The 21,480-nt window shown below is 42.2% G+C and overlaps 2 protein-coding genes across 2 annotated transcripts in view; both read right to left on the minus strand.

Moving 5' to 3' along the window:
* The window catches only part of LOC147882166 (myosin-1-like), a 61,689-nt gene that overhangs the window by 14,678 nt on the left and 25,531 nt on the right, over positions 1-21,480 (minus strand). Inside the window, exons 2-14 of the mRNA XM_087401735.1 lie at positions 16,031-16,132; positions 15,733-15,912; positions 15,403-15,559; positions 15,208-15,235; positions 14,483-14,648; positions 13,512-13,575; positions 13,293-13,306; positions 13,092-13,176; positions 12,849-12,952; positions 12,600-12,738; positions 9,101-9,219; positions 8,818-8,970; positions 8,625-8,714 (exon numbers count right to left, since the gene is read on the minus strand). Coding sequence (XP_087257861.1) covers positions 8,625-8,714; positions 8,818-8,970; positions 9,101-9,219; positions 12,600-12,738; positions 12,849-12,952; positions 13,092-13,176; positions 13,293-13,306; positions 13,512-13,575; positions 14,483-14,648; positions 15,208-15,235; positions 15,403-15,559; positions 15,733-15,912; positions 16,031-16,132 — 1,401 coding nt within the window. The remainder of the gene's footprint in view (positions 1-8,624; positions 8,715-8,817; positions 8,971-9,100; positions 9,220-12,599; positions 12,739-12,848; positions 12,953-13,091; positions 13,177-13,292; positions 13,307-13,511; positions 13,576-14,482; positions 14,649-15,207; positions 15,236-15,402; positions 15,560-15,732; positions 15,913-16,030; positions 16,133-21,480) is intronic.
* Positions 2,998-4,924, minus strand: LOC147882167 (uncharacterized). The gene is made up of 3 exons (XM_087401205.1): positions 4,847-4,924; positions 3,197-3,873; positions 2,998-3,097 (listed from the first exon to the last, which is right to left on the minus strand). Exons 1-3 carry the CDS (start codon positions 4,922-4,924, stop codon positions 2,998-3,000), a joined length of 855 nt encoding a protein of 284 aa, XP_087257331.1.

Raw genomic sequence — 21,480 nt, forward strand, 5'->3', positions numbered from 1 at the left:
CCGTACAATTTCGTACAGGTGTACGAAATTGTACGGACTGTTCGGCCTTGTTCAAGCTGCTGTTGCCGGCTCCTTCTCCGCTTCTAGGTTGCTGTCTGTATAGGGTTTGCTCACGGGCTACTTCTACACGCTGGTTTGAGGGGTTTTCTCTTCCCCCTTTCTCTCATCTTTGGTTTATGGGTCTTGTGCACTATTTCCATCGCCAGAACTTCTCTTTTGCCTCTGATCTATCGTTCATCTTGGATCTTTTTCTGGTTTTTGCTCTTTTCCTTCTTCAGAACTTGTATTTTCTTTTCTCTAAATCCCTAAATATCTCTTTCCTCTTCTTCTCCTTGCAAATACACTATTTCTTTTTTCTTGGTGGGCCATTTTTTTTGGGACTGTTTTCTCTTTTATCACTTTACAGGTACCCTCCTTTTTTGGTTCCATCTTCTTCCAAAGACATGGCTCAATACTCTTATAAAAAAACATTTCAAAAGGATAGATCGATTCAATGCAAAAAGCAAAAGCAGGCTGAGAGTCAGCATGACCCTGTGCATGATTCTGTTGAAGCACAACTAGTTTATGATGTCATGCACGAAGGATTTGTAGACACAAGGAAAGAGTGGAAAGACTCTGTTCCATCGGTCGGTCTCATGGTTGAAGTGAATGAAATTGTGGATCCAGTTAGAGAATATGCAAAAATGCAGTCATTTTATTTTTCCCAGGTCGGATGCCACCTGTTGCAGAGGTAGGCAACTGGTTAACCCGCACACTGGCTGGTTCGTTTGTTCGTAAGGTACACTATGCAGCCAGAGGCTTTTTTGAGGTCATCATGGTAGATGAGATTCACAGGCAAATGCTTTTGGAACATTCGCCACTTTTTTTTTGGGCAGCAAATGGTGCATGTTTTGCCATGGTTCCCCACAAGGGATTATCAGGCTCTGATTTGACATCGATGTCCGGTCTGGGTTGAAGTTGTAGACTTCCCGTAATGCATGGCTTCACTCTTGCCTAAAATTGCAGCAACTTTAGGCAAAGATGTTTGCCCAACGCGGCCTAACGGCAACTCTAATCGATTTTGCATTCTCTGGGATACTGATAATCTCACACCGGAGTCTTATTCAATCACGGTGAACAATGTTGACATGGGCAGTGCATTTTATAAATTGAAATGGGGATTATTTGCAGGGGCTTGCTTTGAATGTAAAAAATTTGGGCACATGGCTTCACAATGTCCAATGAGCCAGCATAAAATGCCTCCTGCTACTTTGCCTGCTCAGATGCCTAATAAGGATGCTTCTGCCTCTATTGGGAATAAAAATAAAGGTAATAGACAGTTTTGAGTGAATCAAGATAAAGACAAAGCCCCAGTTGTTGCAAATGGAAGTGCTTCTTCCCCTTCGCTTCCTGTTATTCAACCTTCAGCAAAAGGACCAAAAACTCAAATTGATGGATGGCAAAGTCCAAGAAGAGTTATTTCTGTTCGACGACCTCCACCCCCTCGCACTTGGAATGGTGCATCTTCTAGTGGAAACTCTCTAGAGGTCAACTCTGGAATTGGAATCACATGGGCTGCTGTGACAACTAGCAGAAGTCTCTTCCTTGAAGAAGAGGTTGTGCATTGCTGTCTACTCCTCAGGCGGATGTTTCTTCTCAGGGAAGAGGCCCTGACCCTAAGGTAGAAATACAAGGTTGACATCCTGAAGTTTGCTGTTGTACATAGCTGTTTTTCTCCTATAAATATCTATAATTATGGCTGCTCATATCAAATGCTTTACACTAAATGTTCAGGGAATGTGTGACAATAGGAAATGGAAATCTGTGTGGCTGTATATCAATCGATTTCAGCCTGATATAGTGGCACTACAAGAACACAACCAACATGTCTATGCTGTGGCTATGATATTTTCTGTTATGGGGAACACTCTTTCTCAAGTGTAGTCATTCTAATTTTAAGCATGAGCATCAGCCAGTTATTGCCTTAAATGACAATCAAGGCAGATGGATTATTCTTCAATGCATCATTCAAGGCGAGGTGTTTGAATTTGCTTTTATATATGCGCCTCAATCTTCTCGGGATAGAAGTGTAATTTGGGATGCCATGCACCGTTATCCATGGAGATCTCATGCCTTTATATGTGGGGATTTCAATAATGCTCCGCATCAGGGTGACAATACCATCAGGAAATGCTCATATGTTAACCTCTGAAAGGCATGCATGGTCTCAATTATTGATTCATCTTGATTTGGTTGATCTTTGGAAGGAATTGTAGCCTTTGTCACCTGGATCATAGTTATGGGAAACGGAAACAGGAAACGGAAACAGAAACAGAAACAGAAACGGAAACGTTTCCGGATTTTTGAGAGGGAGTGAAACGGGAAAACGCCACGTCATCAAGGGGGTTTAGAGTAATGCATACACACATTTAGAGTGCTCTACCTTCAAAAAAAGTGCACAATAAGCTATAGCTCTAACTCGTACCATTAATATTGATTGTAACTTTGAAGATTCAAGTTTCATTGTTCAACCAATCACACAATGCAAATTTCAATTACGCAAGGTGGGGTAATTTATAAATCCTATAACAAGTTACAAAATGGAAAAATGATTCATGATTCATGATATTTAAGAAACCAATCATGATTAATAAATGGTAATTCAGCTTTCAAAGCTTAAATGTCATACTACATAGTAACAAAAAGAAAGCTGAAACCCAAAAAAGGCTACACTGAGGATGATATGATCAAATAATAAGCACATCCTCATCCTGAGACTCAACCTCTGCCTCCTCCTCCTCCTCATCATCATTCTCCTCTACTAACAAATCATCATCATCAGGTGAGTGGGCATCATCTAGGCTATGAAATCCAATATATTTGTCATGCGTATACTCGTGTCTCATCTTGTTAAGCAAATGCAAGTTTGCATTAACAAAGACAAGATCATTGGCCCATTGCGTTCGCAGACAATTTCTCTTCTTTGTGTGGATATGGCCAAAGCTACTCCACAAACGCTCACAAGAAGAGGAGGTGCAAGCTTGGCTTAGAATGCGGATGGCAAGCTTTTGCAACTCGGGCATAATCCTCCCACCATGTAACAGCCCCAACTCGAAATCTGAAATTCCAAAACTCATAAATTTCAGATTTCTAATTTTGTATTAAATAACAAATTACAAGTTCCTAAAATCTGAAAATTAAAATGAGTTAATATTACCTATCATGCTGTGCATCTGGCCATCCATACATGCCTTCCTTATTGCGATAATTGGCAAGCTGGTCTTTTATCCTCCGCCGTCCATCAGGAGTTGGGACCATCTTTTGAAGAGTGAGGTTCCAACCACGAACAACCTCTGCATCACTCTGTTGTGCACTTGCCTTGTGTTGAAACTCCGGGTCCAACACAAAGGCAGCTGCATGCATGGGAGAGTAATATTGATTCCATCTGCTCACAGCCAACTCTTCCAATTCTCTCAACCTTTGGGGATCCTTTTCTATTTCTCTGATATTCTCAATCATCCGATCCATCCCCTCATACACCTTACCAAGAAAAGGCATATCTCCATCAACTCGGTTAAGCAGCTTCACAATAGGCACACATAGATCAACAATGTGAGATGCATCAGCCCAAAATTCATCACTGCCTATGCACAAGTCATAACAATAAATTCCAAGAGCCTGCCTAGAAGTGGGCCATGCATCCCACTCTGGGCTTGCCACAACTTGTTTCAGTGCAGGTCTCATTTCAAGGAGCCTGCGAAGCATCAAAAAGTTGTATGCAAATCTTGTCTCTGCATACTTCAAAAGCTCCTTGTTGGCAAATTTACGGTACAAAGCAAGAGAAAAATTATGTCGTGTGATGAAGTTAACCACCTCTTTTCCATTGTCAATAATCTTGACCCAATCCAATTTGCCAATGTCTTTCAATAAATTATTCAAGCAATGTGCTACACAAGCACTCCACTAGATATGAGGATACTTTTGCTCCAATAATGCACCTGCTGCCTTATTGGTATTTTCCCCATCTAAAACAAGTTGCAAAACATTAGACGGCCCCACATATTCCACTGCATCTGCCCACATTTGCATCAATATAGGTGCTGTTTTTTGTTGCACTCCACACTCTATGGAGTGTATGTAGAGTGCAGATCCCCTACAATATGCAAGGATACCCTCTAGTGAGTGACTTCGCACATCACTCCATCCATCTGCAACCAAACTTACCCCATACTTTACCCATTTCTCTTTCACAGGTTCAATAGCTTGCTTAACTGCCACCACCTCATCCTCTAGAAGCTTGCCCCTCAAAGCATCAAATGTGGGAGGGGTATATGTGGATCCAAATGTTTTGATTTTTGACACCATCTCTTTGAAGTAGGGTGATCTAGCAACATTGAAGCTAATCCCATTGGAGTAAAAAAATCGGGCCACAGCTGTATCTACTTGTGCCTTCCTTTGCGGATGCCATGATGTGTAAAGACTGCCCTGCCTATGTGAAGTAGACCGAGATGTAGCAGGAATATCAGCACGAGCTCCATGTGCACTCGCTGAAGAAGAAGCCGTAGTGGCAGAGGGAAGAGGACTCCGAAATGCAGTGGCCTGCGGAACACGTGCTGCATGAGCACTTGAAGAAGCTCCTACACCAGTGGAAGCCACTGTCTTTGCCCTTTTTGTAGTTGGCAATACTTCAGCCTCTCTTTGCAGCCTTTCTTTCTCTTGGTGAGATTACGGAGCATAGCCCAATCCCCCCATCCTTAATGCCAAGAAGATGACATTTGACCCTATCACGGTTCCCTCCTCGCTCCAATCCACACCATCTGCATCTAAACTTGCGAGCTCCTCCTTTCTTGGAGTCATACTTGCCTACCAAATCAACTTGGCTCCACCAATAATCTGATTGGGTGAACTCCTTCTCTTGCTGAGGGACAACGCTTTGTGAAGCCATATCCATGAGCAAAAAGAACACTTGTACAAGTTGCAATAGATCAAATTTCAAAGGGAAAAGCCAAGAATCAATGGTTGCAGCCAAAAAACACCAAGATGTTTGTGGCAAGAGAAGCATAGTGAAAGGAAATCTGCTCACCAAAGCCGGTGTCCAAAAGAGCAGCCACTCGTAGGGCTAGGAGAGAACCAGGCGGGAAAAGAAATCGTGGGGGAGAGCAGCAGGCAGGCGAGCAGAAAAACGCGATGAAGAGAAGCACGTGTGGCGTTTTTTTTTTGTTATGTCCCTGTTTTTAGGTCACGCCTGAAACGGCACCGAAAACGGCACGTTTCGTCTCTAAAATGCCGTTTTGACGTTTCTGCACGTCGTTTCGAGCCGTGTTTTGCGTTTCGGCCGCGTTTCGCGTTTCGGGGGATCGGGCACGAGAGAAACGCCGTTTCCGGCCTAAATTGCGCCGTTTCAACGTTTCAGCGTAACTATGACCTGGATACACTTTCCAACATAATGCCCTTTCTTCTTATCAGGCACGTCTGGATCGCTGGTATAGTGTAGCTCTGCAACAAAATGATGATTTTACAGTGGTGGATGTACTACAAGATGATGGCACTCTTTTATCTTTTTCTGCAGCTGCTAGTGCAACTGCTAGCAAGTATGGTTTGGGAGCTCATTATCGTCCTTTATAGCATAAAATTTCAGAAATGCTTCAACCTTTCTTGCCGGTACCTCATTTGGAACTTCAGGATAGGCTTGAGGATTGGACTCTCCATTCTTCATCTTCTTCAGTCCGTCCTTTGAAGCTCTCACAAATCACAGTGCCTTCCTCTATATAAAGTGTTGTTACCTCCGCCTTGGGTTTCTGACAGAGCCAATTCTATTTGGCATATGAATCACCCACTAAAGTGGTGGAGAAAGTGGCTGCATCTCCTTTGGCATTATAAAGTCCCTCTTCGGCAACAGCTTATCCTTTGGCGAGTCCTACTTGGCATTTTTCCATCTAGGCAGTTACTCTCGCATAGACATATCTCCCCGGCTATTTGCCATAGATGTCTACATTCTGCTGAATCTGTGCTTCACATTTTTTGGCACTGTCCACATACTTGTGATTTCCTCGCTCTCATTCGTCAGGGGCTTCGAGCGATATTTCCTACTGTTACTTTTGGCAAGTTCTTTTGGTTATTTAGTCTTCATCCCGCTAGACAGGGTTTTGATTTATTTTTTGTTTGGGTGCGCTACTGGGCGCTTTGGACTCTATGGATGGACAGAAATCATAGAGTCTTTGGTGATCCTACTTTTCCATCTTCCGTTTTTTTCAAACGATCTTTGAGGCAATCGTTTTATGATTGCTTTCAGACTCATTTGATTGATCATGATGTATATATGGCTTATACTGAGATTTTCAGTTGTGTAGTAGTTACCTTACCTTCCGTACAACTGCCGTCGGCTGGATGACCTTTCGTACTCTTTTCGTGCAGCCTGCTGCCCCCCGTACAACCCACCATACAGCCCGCTGTACAGTTCCCGTGCTCCCTACAACTCCCCGTACGGCCTTAAGTGCCTGCTGTACGGCCGACCGTACAGGCTGTACGGGCAACTGCGCAGCCTCCTTCCTCCTCTTTTGTTTTCTCTGCCTCAGCGCCTCCTTCTGCCTCTGCTCCTCCTTATCGTGTTTTTCTTCGATGGAAGCATGGTGGTTTGTCTGCCTCACCTTTGATCAAATCGGCAAAGCTGGATGTTTCCGATGGCCCTTCTTCTTCCCTACAGCTGGATCTTCTTCGCCAATTGTGCTCTGCCTCTATCACAGAAGTTCCTTCATCGAGTTCCCCGCTTGTTTGTTCCTTGGATTCTGCCCTTTTGGTCTCTGGTCTTCGACAGGCTCAACAATTTGGAGTCTGCCTCTATTTCATGGGCAGGGTTTTATCTTCAGCTCAGCTCCGTCATTGGGCTGATGTTGCAGTGGGTCTGGATTGTATTTCCTCCTCTTTCTTTTTGGGCAAAGGAATTTACTATGCCCACTGCTCTTCAACTGAGGTGGTAGAGCGCCTTGTCAATCATGCTAGTGTTCCTGGGGCTGGTTTCTTCGCTTATGTTATGCCCTGGGATCCACTTTTCGATCCTTCTGCAACCCTTCTGACTCACTGTCCGGTTTGGATTACTCTCAAAGCGTTGCTTGTGCCTCTTCTTCAGCATCTTCCAACTCTTGCAGCTTTTTTGGGAAGGCCTCTTCATGTTCCAAGACAGGAGTTCTTGCAAGCCTCCCGTGATGTTCGTCTTTGCATTTTGTGGGATATGACGCAACCCGTGCCATCTACTCTGGATCTTGATTTGGGATTTGCCCATCCGATGCACATCAGGCTCCATTTTGCATCTTTTCCCACTGCATGTTATCGGTGCCGACAGGTTGATCATTTTGCCCGTGCTTGTCCTTCTACATCCAGGCCCATTCCTCCTGCTCCTTCTTCAGCTGTCAAGGTTACTCTCCCTTCTCCTCCGGTTTCTGCTATGGCTTCTTTGGCGAAGCCCTCTACTGCTCCGACGCACTATTAGAAGAAGGTTGATAAATCACAGGCAAATCTTCCCCTTGCTAAAGAAGCTCACGCTTGCACCCTCGTTGAGCACCATCAGTTTCCTTCTACTCAGGATATGGATGTACCCCTTGCAGAGGGCAATTTACAGGATGATATGCATGCTCTCTCTCAGGATGCTGCCCCTGCTCTTACTCAGATTGATCCTCAGAATGAAGCTCAAATGCTAAACCCTGCTTTATCAGATACAACTTTTTCATCGGAAGATACGGATGTTGATTTCGCTTCTCTGCCTTTGATGCCTGTGCCAGAGTTTTCTTCTGTCCGGGATGCAGAAGTACCTTTTTTACTGGAATCTTTTCATCCCATGTTACAACAGGTTTTTGACCCTCTAATTCAAAAATTTCGGATACCAGCTTATATCAAGAAGAATCACAAGGGCAAAAAACAGCTTGTTTTTATTGATGGTGTGGTTTCATCACTGCATCAGTTTTTACAGAGCAACAATTTGAATCTGGAGGATGCCGTGTTTGATCCTCCTCTAGCTTGATATGTCACTTTTTACTTGGCTACCTCATGACTTTTGCTTTAAGGTTTTACTTGTAAAAACTTTTTCCTTGTACTTATTGGTGGGCTTTTACCTCTTTTGAGGTTTCCCACACAGAAATATAAAGATTTCACTTAAAAAAAAGTGTGTGTGTGTGTGTGTGTGTGTGTGTGTGTGAGAGAGAGAGAGAGAGAGAACTGCGCTGAATGCAGGTATTGGTAGTCAGGCATTTCAAGTTAAGCTGAAGTTTTTCTTTTGTGCTTTGCTTATATATACCAAATCCTTTAAAACCAAGAACCTTTGGAATGTAGAATTGCCTTAAAGAGCAGGTATTCTAAAAAATAGATGAATTACAAAGCCAAATCATCGAAGAAAAATACAAGAACATGAAGTCAGATCGAAAGCAAAGATATCGCAAAATGAAGTGGGAAAGATTTCGTTCAAAGAAAAACATAAAAATTATACATGTTCCACAAATAAAAAGAGAGGGAACATTTATCATAGTATCAACTTATCAATATACGTCTTTTAAGGATTTGCCATGTCCCATCTACAGAAAGCCTTCCTATTACATTGTATCTTAATAAAGATAATACCCATACGGTGAAAGAGCAATTTTCTATTCTTCTGGTACCTCTTGCTCAAGCTTGAAGAGATGACGATTGAAGTACTGTTGAAGCCTCTCATTTGCATAGTTAATGCACAGCTGTTCAAAGCTGTTTTTCTGTGTAAAACAGAATAACCATTAAAACACTGATAGAAAAAGCTAGCATTTTAAAAAACCTTAACCCACTGGTAGAAAAAGCTAGCATTATCTTGATGCTCACCACAAAAGATTCAAAGCCATAGATGTCCAAAATACTAATTGATCTGCCAGTGCGATGCTTTCCAGCTTCCAATGACTTATTAACCCGATCAACCAGCCAATCAAATAAACCAGCATAGATAGCCTTTGCCAACGCATCTCTTGAATCGAGAGCCTGAAGCTCGCACAAAACAAAAGAATCCAATTGTTATTGATTCAAAGGGTGACCAAAAACCAAACCTTAATCAATAAGCATCTCATGCATAGAGACCTTGAGGAATCATCATGATAGATACAGGCTATACCTGTGAATATGTAAGCTTTTGCACTATATTTTCATGTCCTGCTCGTATCTTACGGGTGGAAAGGGCACTCATAAGGTGCTGCTTGCTACATTTCAGTAAGTTTGCAGCATGTAAAACAGCTGTTTCACATACAAACAATGTCAGAACATGACCAAAAGCATACTCTGGTACGCCCTCAAATACCCCAGAAAGACAGAAACAGGACAGACTGTAAACATCAGTGAACCAGATGCGCTCACTCTGTTTTTTGCTATCTTACAGTTCATGTGGCAAAAAAGCTCAGAGTTTTCTCTACAGCGAACATTTTGATACCTTTAGAGGACCATGGCTCACGAGAGTATTCACCGGGTTCCTGATCTATTATTTTCAATGGATTGTTACCACCTCACTCGTCCTTCTTATGTAAAGCACAAACAAATCGTTCCTATTATGCTTGGGTCTGAGTTGGGTCTGAGTTGTTAGCATCAGTCAAGCTTCTTTTATTTTTCTTCCCATTTACTGGCATTCTCAACCTAAAAATACAATTACTCTAGTAAATCAGTTGCTATAGTCTGTTTCATTTCTCTTCCAATGTTATACTCACAATGAAATATGTTTCATTGAATATGCAACGTTTTAAACATGTTGCACGTTTGAAACCTTTTGTGTTCAACCAAATGTTCATTTTTCCCACCAAAAACGAAGGTTGTTAAGCCATGAGTGGGTTCATGCTCATGGTCAGCTACAGGCCACAGGCCATTGATCACAACCTCATTGCACTTCATTTTGTACACTTGTACTTGGCTTATCACTCATTATTGTCTTTTTTGTTCATAGTCTAGATTTCTAGTGCTTTTCCTTGCTCAAAAATAGAAACAAGACTTAAGCTTAGATCTTGCAGCTTGTTTATTAATGAAAATTGTCTCATGCCTGCTGGTTGTGGAACATGGGTTCAAGGGGTACTCTCTCTCTCTCTCACACACACACACTGAATGTGTGTGCATCCCTACAAAGCCCACACACCAAAAAGGCCTCCATGTACCTTATTGTCATGCAAAACATTCCTCACTTTTGAAGGAATTTTGTATTGTGAAATCTCTTCTTAATAGGGGCACGTATCGACTTATTTCATTGTGGTTCGAGTGAGCCCTTATCGCTCCTAGATCTCCACAAATTTCATAGTCCCGTTTCGTGAACTTAAGCACCTAGCAAGTCGTCACAATTTTGCAAAAAGGGGCCTTTTGATCCAGAAGCAATACGATGGGAAGGAAGATTTGTCTTAACTTATTCTTTCTCGTGCTGGAAGGTCACTTATCAAGTTCAGATAACTCTATCGTCTACACTCTCATAACGCAGTTTTACAACTTTGAAGTAAGCAATCAGGATCCCTTTTCCCACGATATACCTATTCACTATGAGGATAGAGACTACCTCACAAAAGTCAAGGTGTTGCCCGGAATAACTAAAGGCTGAGGGTGGAGCTAGCATGGATGAGGAAGAGTGTGCCTCTATTGATGCCCAAGTGAGAACTTATGGCCTAATGATTAGCATGCACATGTTGCTGAACAAGTCATACGTAAGCATGCATCACAAATTTTTGATGGCACATTGAGCTCGTTGATATTCTAATTGCAACTTCCAAATGATCCTCAAGGTCCAACTACAACTTTCCAAATGATCCTCAGGTTCTATTTAGGTTCCGTAAAGGATTTAGAGTTGCTGTAATCTGTTTCACTTCAGTTCTCAAGCCATACGACCTAAAAGGGCAACTGGAATTTCATGTCCACATTAGTGGATTTTGAACCTACGCTTGACATAGCAGAGAGGGTAATAGAAAAATCCACTACAGAGGGTAATAGAGAATTCCATTATAGGGTAATAGAGATTTTGGACCTACACTAGACATAGTATAGAGGGTAATGGAGAATTCCATTATTGTGAAGAAGGGGACTTATAAAGATCATTTGATGTTCAAGGAACTCATGGAGATCATGTCCCCACCAAGATCCAATTCTATCACGACCAAATCTTGAGAGTATCGAAGGATGGACTCGTCATCAGACCCTAGTACCTAGAGGATAGAGGAGGCTCACGTACTGAGGATTGCCATTAAGCAAATGGAAACCTCTTTGGTCCACTCTCACGGTTGATCTACTTCCATGACCAACAGGTCTGTGTTGGGCTCTATCTGATTGAAATGTGACGGATCAGACAGCAGCAAGGGGTGACTGCGCCACAGAGGCTGAGGTAGACCGAACACAGCAACATATCACGGACTTATATGCATTTGAGTCAGCTCTAGGACATAGTGGGATGGTGGAGGAGCAGCTAGCTAACATGAGAGCAGTGTGTACAGCTAAGAGACGACGCGAAGCTGTCGAGCTAAGGACGTAGAGACCACACACGACCGAGGTCCGGTCTATTTCAACTATACTCAGAGGAGACCACAAGAGGTGAGGTCTATTTCAACTATACTCAGAGGAGACCGCAAGAGGTGAGGCATCACTCTTGAAATAGCCCACCGGATACAAAGGTCGAGGAGACAACGTCCTCCGCCACCGCAGGACACAGCTCGTTAGATGCAGATCCAGGACATCTTTGCAGCCCACTAGAGAGGCACCACGGCAACAAGTTTTGGGTTTTGAGTTTCAGTTTTCAATTTTGAGCTCAAGTTGTTTCGCTTCGCAGAGACTTGTATGAGTTCCTTCTCTTGATGTACTTTGTCCCATAGGCCCATGAGGCCTCCCTAAGACGTTAACCTCTCTCTCTCTCTCTCTCTCTCTCTCTCTCTCTCACACACACACACACTTTTTTTTTAATTTTTTGGTGAAATCCATGTATATTTATATTATAAGAAGCTGTCCCCAAAGTAGAGATCAGCAAATACAAGCTCAGAAAATTTCATTGTAACATACCTTTTTTTTGGGGGTGAAAAGATTTGTCTTTTATATTACAGAGTCACAATCCCAAAGCAGGCTGTGCTAAATTGTAACACACACACACACTTTTTTTTTAAATATAGTGAAATCTTTTATTTCTGTGTGGAAATCGCCAAAAAGAGGTAAAAACCCACCAATAGGTACAAAGAAAAAATTTAAGAGTAAAGCCTCATAGAAAAACTCATGAGGCAGCCCAGTAACACACACACTTTTTTTTTAATAGTAAAATCCAGTGCAGTGTATTTATATTCTCATAAATTTACAAGATGGGAAGTCTCCAAAATGGAGAGTATCCCAAAGATCAGAAACATAGAAAGAAAAGCTCTATGCAAGAAGCATGTATATCACCCTCATGGCAGGCACACACACATGCACGCACGCACAAAAATAGAATCTTCTGTATTTTCCCCAATTTTATCAGTTCCCCCTGATTTCCTTCTTGAATACAAGTAAGCCTGCAATAGATCAATGAGTTCCCTCAAAAAGCTTCCATCCCCAAAAATTCTATCTTGACATTTCTCACAGGCAGAGACACAGCACTGACAATTCTTGACAATTGTAATGGGAAAAACAGGTCTGACCCTCATTATCATCAACAACTACATGATTCTCATTATCACATATCGAAAAGCTGATGTTTCCAAGCCACAAAACTGCTGCCAGCATAGCAAAGGCACTGTCCTGATCTGCTTTGCTGATTTGCACCACATCCATTGCATTCTGCATGTGACACCCACAAACCTCAGGCCTTATGCATGAGTAGCGACAAAGGAGTTTCTTATGACAGCACTCTACTCTTGTATGTCTGATGAAACCTTGTAAAACCTTACCAGCATTGCGTTAAATCTAGCAGCATCATCAACATTATCAATGTGCAGACAGCTGCTCTGATTTAGATATCGATAGTCTTTAGCATCCTTTAGACTGATCCGTTCTGCAGCCAGTAATTGCTAGTTATAGAACAATCATCTGCAAAGAGATCTCATACTGCAGAACAACATCTCTCCTGAGATTGTAGTTCAGTCTGAATCTTTAATTGCTTCCATATAAATATAAATTGCAGTATGTAGTACCCCTCAACACATCATCAGCCCCTGCACACAACTGATAGAATATGTGATATGATCGTTCACCCTTCGCTTGTTGGACTACTCGAGACTGCCATCAACAGCACAATAGTGTTGAATGGTCAGCATCCTACTAATTTTGCAGCCTTAAACATCAACAGAGTAGATATGCTAGAAGCTGTAGGTGGCTGCTTGCCCGATTCTTACCTTCTCAAGCAAGTCTTCCCATGAGAATATATCAAACAACCCAAACACACCCAATACAAATTGTCAGAAAATATACAAGACGATAATAATTCACAAAAAAAAGACGTAACCATACTCATGCATGACCTAGACATATGTAACTCAAAACGATTGACCAAATGATGATTTTGAAAATCCCAACACATTGTGACTAGAAGAAAATGCCGGCATGCAACTTACAGGTCTGAATCTTTGCTCCACAAATCTTCCCAAAGTCCTCAAAGTATATGTCAATGAGTTTCCCCTGCAATATCAAAGCTTTGCTTAGCTGTTTACCATTTCAAACAATCCAAGAATCAACTGTATTTCCGTTTCAGCTTTATAAAAACAAACAGAAGCCTATGCATTTGTCCTTGTACGGCAATGTTATATTTAATTTAAATTCTGGATTTACTTCAGAGCTTAGCATTAAACATGAACAAAAGGCATGTGCTGCTTACCTATCCACAAAGATTCAAACCAGAAACTGTAGCATGCAGGCCCCAAGGTAAGAATTATATGCTAATTATAGCTATGCTTTAGGTGCAGATCAGATGCATAAAGTAAAGGTGAACAAGGATATGTGCTGAAGCCTTCAAAGATTTGAAAACCAACATGATAGGGTTGTTTCTATGTCGATACATGGTAGAGTAGCGGCAAAGCTCTGCTTGTACTTGCATAAGGCTAGGAATAATCTCTCTTAGGAATCCTCAACATGCAAGTTCTACTTGTAACTCCAAATTCATTACATACAATCCATAAACTCTACCACAATGGTGGAACATCTGCATTGCCTTACCAAGTTTTCCTCGCCCTCCTTCCCCAACCACACCCCCCCCCCGTAAACTCTACCACAATGGTGGAACATCTGCATTGCCTTACCAAGTTTTCCTCGCCCTCCTTCCCCACCCCCCCCCCTTGCGCACATGTCGCGTACCCCCCCACGCCCCCCAACATACTTATAGGAAAACAGCTGCAAAAGCATGATCCTGAGTAAGAAAACTCCGCATAGACCAATAAACCTTACATTCATCGTTTGACTAGATGACAAGGCATCAAGTTCTACATCTAGTATCTACCCAGAGCATCAAGTTCTACATCTAGTATCTACCCAGAATTTGAAATTCCAAGCATGTGTGAAAATATTGCAGCACAGTATTGGAAGTACTTACAAAACGGCTGGAGTTATCATTCCTTAAAGTTTTGGCATTTCCAAAAGCCTCCAGGATTGGATTTGTTTGTAAAATTTCATTCTCAACACCACCACCACCCCCAATGGCAGCCAAGTATTGCATTGCAATTTTGGCAGTTTCTGTCTTACCTGCACCACTCTCACCACTGAAATCAAGAGTCAGAGTTAGATTCAAAAGGAGGCACCTCAAAAAGACAGTATGGGAGGAAAACGAGGGGGGAGCATAGTTGAAAGAGGGGGGGGGCATTTATTTTGTGACTCACCACTTCGTTTCAATTTTGAATATTGGCAAAACCTGAAAACATTTTAAATTTCACGACAAGATATAATTTTTAATCCTTTGCAAAAGAAATAGTCACCTTTCACTGCAACCTTATCGGATCACATCTTTCATAAGACTTTGGCGGTGACATTTAATAGCAAGCATAGGACAGAATTAATCAGTAAGCTAGGCCAAAGAAAAAGAGACAGAGGAAGGAGCGTTCAAGAAAAGAAATATTGAAAAGAACCTTTAAAGCCATTCTTGGACAACGACCACATACTGCAGGACGAGATGTGCAATTCAATGCAGACAAGTGATGGAAAACTTAATTACAACAGTTCCGGCATTGTCACTTCACAGCCATCATGCAGCATCTATACTCATGCATTACATAAAAGACTATGAGTCTTATGAACAGAGTCGAATTCAAAAAATTTGCTTACCTGATAATGATTGACTGATTCACTCCATCTGCCCAAGTTCCAATGAAAATCTGTTTTAGAGATAGTGCACACCTATTGGATATGCAATGTTTGCCTTTTCAGAGTGCCATTCAAGCAAAACAGCAAATTGCATTATTTCTGAACTGCACTCTGAAGAGCCAGATCTTTGTAGCTATCTGAAATTTCAACACACACCTCGCATCATCGCTCCGAATGAACTTTCAGCTGTCAAATAGACATGTGGACCAAGAGCATCCTTGGTCTTTCTTCTATATGATTGAAGTAAATTATTTGTATAGAAGGGAACCATCTTGAAAGGATTAATAGCAATCAAGACCGGGCCAGCTCTTGTCTGCAAAATAATATAAAGCCCATGCCAGTCACTACAAATTTTCCAATAACCACACAACTCGTAAGTACACAAAAAGTTCTGATGCTGTTTTGAAAAGAAGTACAAATGACTTTGCCATGCAAACTCTCTCCCTTGAAGCAATCAGTTAAACTTTTAAGAACTCGATATCTTACATATATTTTGTCTTGGCCATATCTACAGCGGAGGTTATGCAAAACTGCAGGCTCATTTAGATAGCTAAGCTGTATAAGATCATCCACTCCTTCAAGGATATCAGGATTTGCTGGTAACAACTTTGAGGATGGCAATTTCAGCAGTTGACGAGAAACGCCAGCCTGAACCATGGATTGAGACTGATAATCCCACAACCTTAAGTGACTATATTTAACCATTCCACAAGCTTAGGTGACTGCATTCAACCATGACAATGAAATCAACAATAAAGACATAGCATCCACCCTACTTTCATACCTGGCTACCTGCAGTGCTGACGATTGATTCAGCATCACTTGTGGACTGTACAATGCCAAGTGTCCATTTGTTTGCAGAATTTAAACACCATACTCGAGAATTCTGCATAACTTAGAATCCATGTTAAAAATTGCAACCACCTTTTTGCTCCTTAACAGAAACCAAGTAAAAAGAATTGCAGGTTTGCAAATAAAGCATATCATAATCTCTCTCTCTCTCTCTCTCTCTCTCTCTCTGAAATCCATTTGTCATTATATTACAAGGGACAGCCAGTTACAAGCATGAGAAGATATCATTTATGACAAGAAGGCAGGATAATCTAGATCGTGCGCATGTAGACAATTATAAAATGATTGCCGTAAGGATGCTAGAAAGAATTGATACTTAGCCATGGTGGGATCACCAATAAGAAAGAAGAGCCAAATTCACTTGTCAAAGCAAGCACTTGGAAAACGAGTCTGATGCCTTTGCCGTAACAGAGGCAAGATATCATAAGATTCAAGGCAATGCCAAAAGAGATGGGGCATAGACTCCTGCGACAAAAAACATAGTCAACAAGTGGCAGGGGCAATATGACAACGAGCCAAAAGGAGTCCAAATAATAGAACACCAAGTAAAACCTGCCACAAGAAGAGACGCAGAAGGGCCTTACAAGCACCCCTCTTCACCACATCAACCAACTTGAGGTCTCCTTGACTTCGGCATCAATCTATTATTGCACAGCCTTCAATATGGCAGAACAAGAGTGTACCTCCCTAGTCATATCATATATGGTCAAGGGTCATTTGGTCATCTTGTCATACGTAGCCTTGTCGTCCAATCTAGGTCTAGGTCCGACGCATTCTATTCTGCTTGGCCTACTTGTGAGCTTCTAATGGTGATTCTCTATCTATCATCATCGTTTTTTTCGTTTTTGTTATATCCACTTCCCCTAGCTCAAAAATCACGACGGAGTATTCCATATATTCTTCCGATATCTCTACATCCCTGGAGACTGATACTACATGGAAATTCACTATAATTTTCATTAATATAATATTATTTTGCTAGCTTGCATGGCTCTATCAATGTGTGAGGTAGTGTGAAGTGCACTCATGGATGCATACGTAGTGTCTCTTTCACTATCGCTTCCAAATACGGCATCTTGCCCAAATCCTCCTCTTCCAATGTCCTACTGCCCAAAACTTGCTTGATCTCGTCATAAACACTAGCTTGAATTTGTGATTCCTTTATCACATGAGCCATCATCCAATCCATACAGTTCACGGTGGTATTTGTTCTAGCAAGTACACAAAGCCCTTCCAACTTTTCTTAACCCTATAATGAGTCATCTTCAAACCCATGTGACCAACAATGGGTGACCTATGCATTTCTTCAAGCACAAGCTGCTTTAAAGATTAGAGAGGACCAAAGTAATTATGCACACTTGGAAGATCTCAGAGGTCTCTGCATCTCATATACGGTATACCATGCGTCAATCTTTACAAATCTTTGTCATATTATAATGCCCAATGGCTGCTATATTATCTTCCCCTTCTGATATTCAATATCAAAGTCATAACTTTGCAAAAATTCCAACCATCCCTTCTCCTTGGCAGTAAGTGTTACATTCGAGTTGAATGTGGCATGATCTAGGATGGATTAATTTGACAAGAGTCCTTAGAGAGATCAATGAGTACTTTTTCTCAACCAAATGTGTACAAAGTTGTACATAGTGGTTGATTTTATGTATATGGATGTCGTGTGGTTAAATTTATTGTTAGTTATGGGTTCTATGATCAATTTAAATGGTCAAGGACTAAGTATGTCGAGCTACTAGTGAGGGTTGCAAAAGACTAGACACTCATCAGGGTTCTGCATGAACAGACAATAAAAGGGCTATGGGGTGGAAGGGCCTAGGGGCAATTTATTTACTAGCCATTCATGTATAAGGATACATTGAGAGTATCCCAAAGTGCGGAAAGCGGGGAACTTGAAACCGGTCTTCAGAAATCTAAAGGGCAGTGTATCGTAACTAAACTGATAACTAGCTCATTTACAGCCATATCCTACAACTTCTAGTCGCTTAATTACAATGAAACCACTTAGAAAATAAACTTGCAGAAATACCAGATGGAGGCTAGAATGCCCCCGCTCAATGAAATCAAATATGAGACACCCACTGGCCCCAAATGCTTTGGCGCCCCTTTCGGTATTTATTTAATTCTTTGGAAAAAGGAATCTCCTTTTACAACAAGGGGTCACCCTTGTACTATGCTTCTTGCAATTGCTCTGTCAGAGCCGATGCTTGGCCTCAACCTGCATCCAATTTCCAAGTGCACACACTAGTATCTAACTACCACGCAAGGCTATGGCATTCCACACTGATTGTGCTCCTCTGAAAGAGGCAATGCATCAAAGGCAAGTGCCAGATAGTGCTCAAAAGGCCTCAAGGCATACTGTCCCTCTGGCACCAACCAAGCATACCCTCAATGACTAGGTGTCTGCTTACAACCTATAGAGCCTAAAAAGAACTCCAAACAACAAAATGCACAGCAACAAGATCCAAAGATTGCAAATGCAAAACCAAAAAGGAAACCAAACTACTGTGCCGAGATCCAAAGATTGCAAATGCAAAACCAAAAAGGAAACCAAACTACCGTGCTAGTTGTCCGTGGAAGAGGGGCGAGCTGTTCCCTCACACCTATCCTCTATCCAAGCCCCCAACAATGCATAGATGGCTTCCAAGCAGGAAGAGAGAGAGAGAGAGAGGAATGAAGAAATTGGGGCTGAGAAGCGAGAGAAGAACAAGGCTCAAGGGTGAAGAGGACAAAAACATAAGAAAAGAGCTGTTCTACAAAGGGGAAAGTCCACCAGATGCCTGCAAGTGGTCCGTACAGCAACAGAAAGGCTGGGAACTCTTCCGTACAGGTCCTAACTCCTCAGGATGCGTGCCAACAGCAGAAGCAGCCATACAGTTGGAAAAACAGTCCGTACAATTGCAGAAAACAGGCCATACAGGTAGAAAATCATTCCTTGGAATGTGTGCCAGCAAATCTGAAGCAAAAAGGGCAGCTTTGGAATGTGTGCCAGCACAATAAACAGCCATACAACAGCGAATTCTATGCAGCATGGAGAGAGAAAAGGAGAAAAACCCACATTTTTTGAGTAGGGGAGAGAGGAGAGCTGCATGCATGGGGAGCTGCCACATGACACACTTGCCCCCTCATTAATGCTCTAACCCTCCTTACCAATGACACATTGGGTTTTGTTGGGTGCAGGAAGCAATGGAACATGAGTGGAGTTCAGGAAGCAAACAACAAGCTGGAGCAAAACGTAGTACTGCTCAAATGGATAAGACAGAAATACAAAGGATGGCTTATATGGCCCCCAAGTCAACCATATGGTTGATCAGAGAAGTCAACTCATAGAGTTAACTTGACCTACAAGGGCTAAGTGCTAACAAACCCCCCTCCATGTTATGGCTTCAGTATCCTGGAAATATCTCAGGAATACCTGGAAACTACATCATGGTTGCACATATTCGTCCCAGAGGGATATATCAACCCATGATATGTACAAAGTGATGCCTCACATAACAAGTGTAAAGCATGTCGAAATGCCTTAAACTTGGGCCGCCGTAAAGCTTTCGTGAAAAGATCTACCAAGTTGTCCTCGGTGGGAACATAGGACAATTGGATGTCTCCACTAACATCGCTCTCGAACACAGTGATAGGGGACTTCAATTTGCTTTGTGCGTGCATGAAACTCTAGGTTTCTAGCAACCGCCAAAGCACTCTGGCTGTTGGCGTAGATCGTAGTAGAGTCAAGCTGAATGATATCAAGATTTGCAAGTAACTTACGAAGCCAAACGCACTCTCATGTATCTGTGAAAGCTCAAAAATGGCATATTGAAGATCAGGCCGGGTATGACAAAGGTATATGAGGCAACCAACAGCCTGTTGATAAAGGGATGCATCAAATGGCGGACTTCCATCCTCGGAGGAGAAACGAAAGCCAGGCCTCCAATGGAGTAGAAATTGGCTTGCAATCCTCGAACTAGAAGCGAGCCATGAGCTGTCCAATGTACTTGGACTGACTCATCATTATACCCCAACAATGCATCATATCCTGTGAAAGGGATTGGCTAGGTCGAGGTCACTTCAATTTCAGGTGATACGATCACGCTCATGGACGCTTTGTTTGTCCCAGGTATCAAGAAGAACCTCATCTCCATTGCAACCATATCCTTGAATAGATTTCGGGTTCTCTTTGATGTTTGTTGATGTGCCGTGTATGACAACCGGTACGATGATATCATAGTACTTTTTGGATCACTTTCTTCTGGGTTATATGATCTTGATGTTTATGACAAACAGCCTGCTATAGAGGCAAATTTGGTGGCTGAATCTGTAATTTCAGATCCCACTTATGGCATGCGAGGTTGGATCACCTCAACTCCTGAAGCTTGGTTAAAATGCATTCCAAAACATAGTGGTTGCTCTCCCACCCAATGCATGCACCTATTAAACATGTTTGTGAGGGATGCTTGTTGGGCAAAATGCATCGTTTCTCATTTACAAAGGATGGCACAGTTGGTGCATCCAGGAAGCTTCACCTTGTGCATAGTGATGTGTGCGGGCCGATGCATATAGCATCTCGTGGGGGCTACCTTTACTTTTCCAACTTTGTGGATGACTACACTAGATTTGCTTGGATATATGGCATGAAGGCCAAATCTGATGTGTTCGCATGCTTCAGACATTGGCTTGCCATGGCTGAAAATGAATCAGGGAACAAGCTCCTTACTCTACGCATTGACAAGGGGGGAGAGTATGTCTCGTCAATTCTCTGATTTTTTGGCAGCTCGGGGTATTATTCATCAATGTACAGTGCCTTAAACTCCGCAGCAGAACGGGTTGGCAGAGAGGAAAAATTGGTCAGAGATGGAAATGGGCACGTGCATGCTCAAAGGAAAGTCTTTGCCAAATAAGTTTTGGTTGGATCTTTCATGTGCTCCAACTATGTGCTCAATCGGGCACCCACAAAGGCATGGAAGACTATCACACCTTACGAGGCATGGCACGGTCGCAAACCTGAAATTTTTCATATGCAGGTGTTCAGGTCATTGGCTTATGCTCATGTGCCATCTCAGCTGAGGCACAAGCTTTGAAGACAAGGCTGGAAAAAGCATTTTCATTGGTTATAGCATAAAGAGCAACGGGTATAGGTTGTATCACTGATCAGCCTAGCATGGGCAAGGTCATTGTCAGTAGGGATGTTGTATTTGCTGAAAATGTGCCTTCACCTTGGCTGGAATGCAAAAAACAGCCTACTGTTGATTCCTTAGATGTCTGATATACATTGTTGCCTCTCTTTCAGTCGCCCACAGATCCAGTGCAGCCAGTGCAGAGTGTCGTGCCATATACTTCTAGTAGTGCAAGTGCCCATCCTCCACCTGTAGCTCCTAC

Source organism: Dipteris shenzhenensis, chromosome 30 (genome assembly GCF_047967505.1).
Source record: "Dipteris shenzhenensis isolate YYH24624 ecotype China chromosome 30, Dip_SZ_1.0, whole genome shotgun sequence".
In the NCBI taxonomy this organism is placed as follows: Eukaryota; Viridiplantae; Streptophyta; class Polypodiopsida; order Gleicheniales; family Dipteridaceae; genus Dipteris; species Dipteris shenzhenensis.

Coding starts and splice junctions, on each gene's coding strand:
- LOC147882167 (XM_087401205.1), bottom strand. CDS start 4,924: ATGGCTTCACAAAGCGTTGTCCCTCAGCAAGAGAAGGAGTTCACCCAA. Junction 3,874..4,846: donor GGTGGAGCCAAGTTGATTTG/GTAGGCAAGTAT, acceptor GATTGGGTCAAG/ATTATTGACAATGGAAAAGA. Junction 3,098..3,196: donor CCAGATGCACAGCATGATAG/GTAATATTAACT, acceptor TTGGAATTTCAG/ATTTCGAGTTGGGGCTGTTA.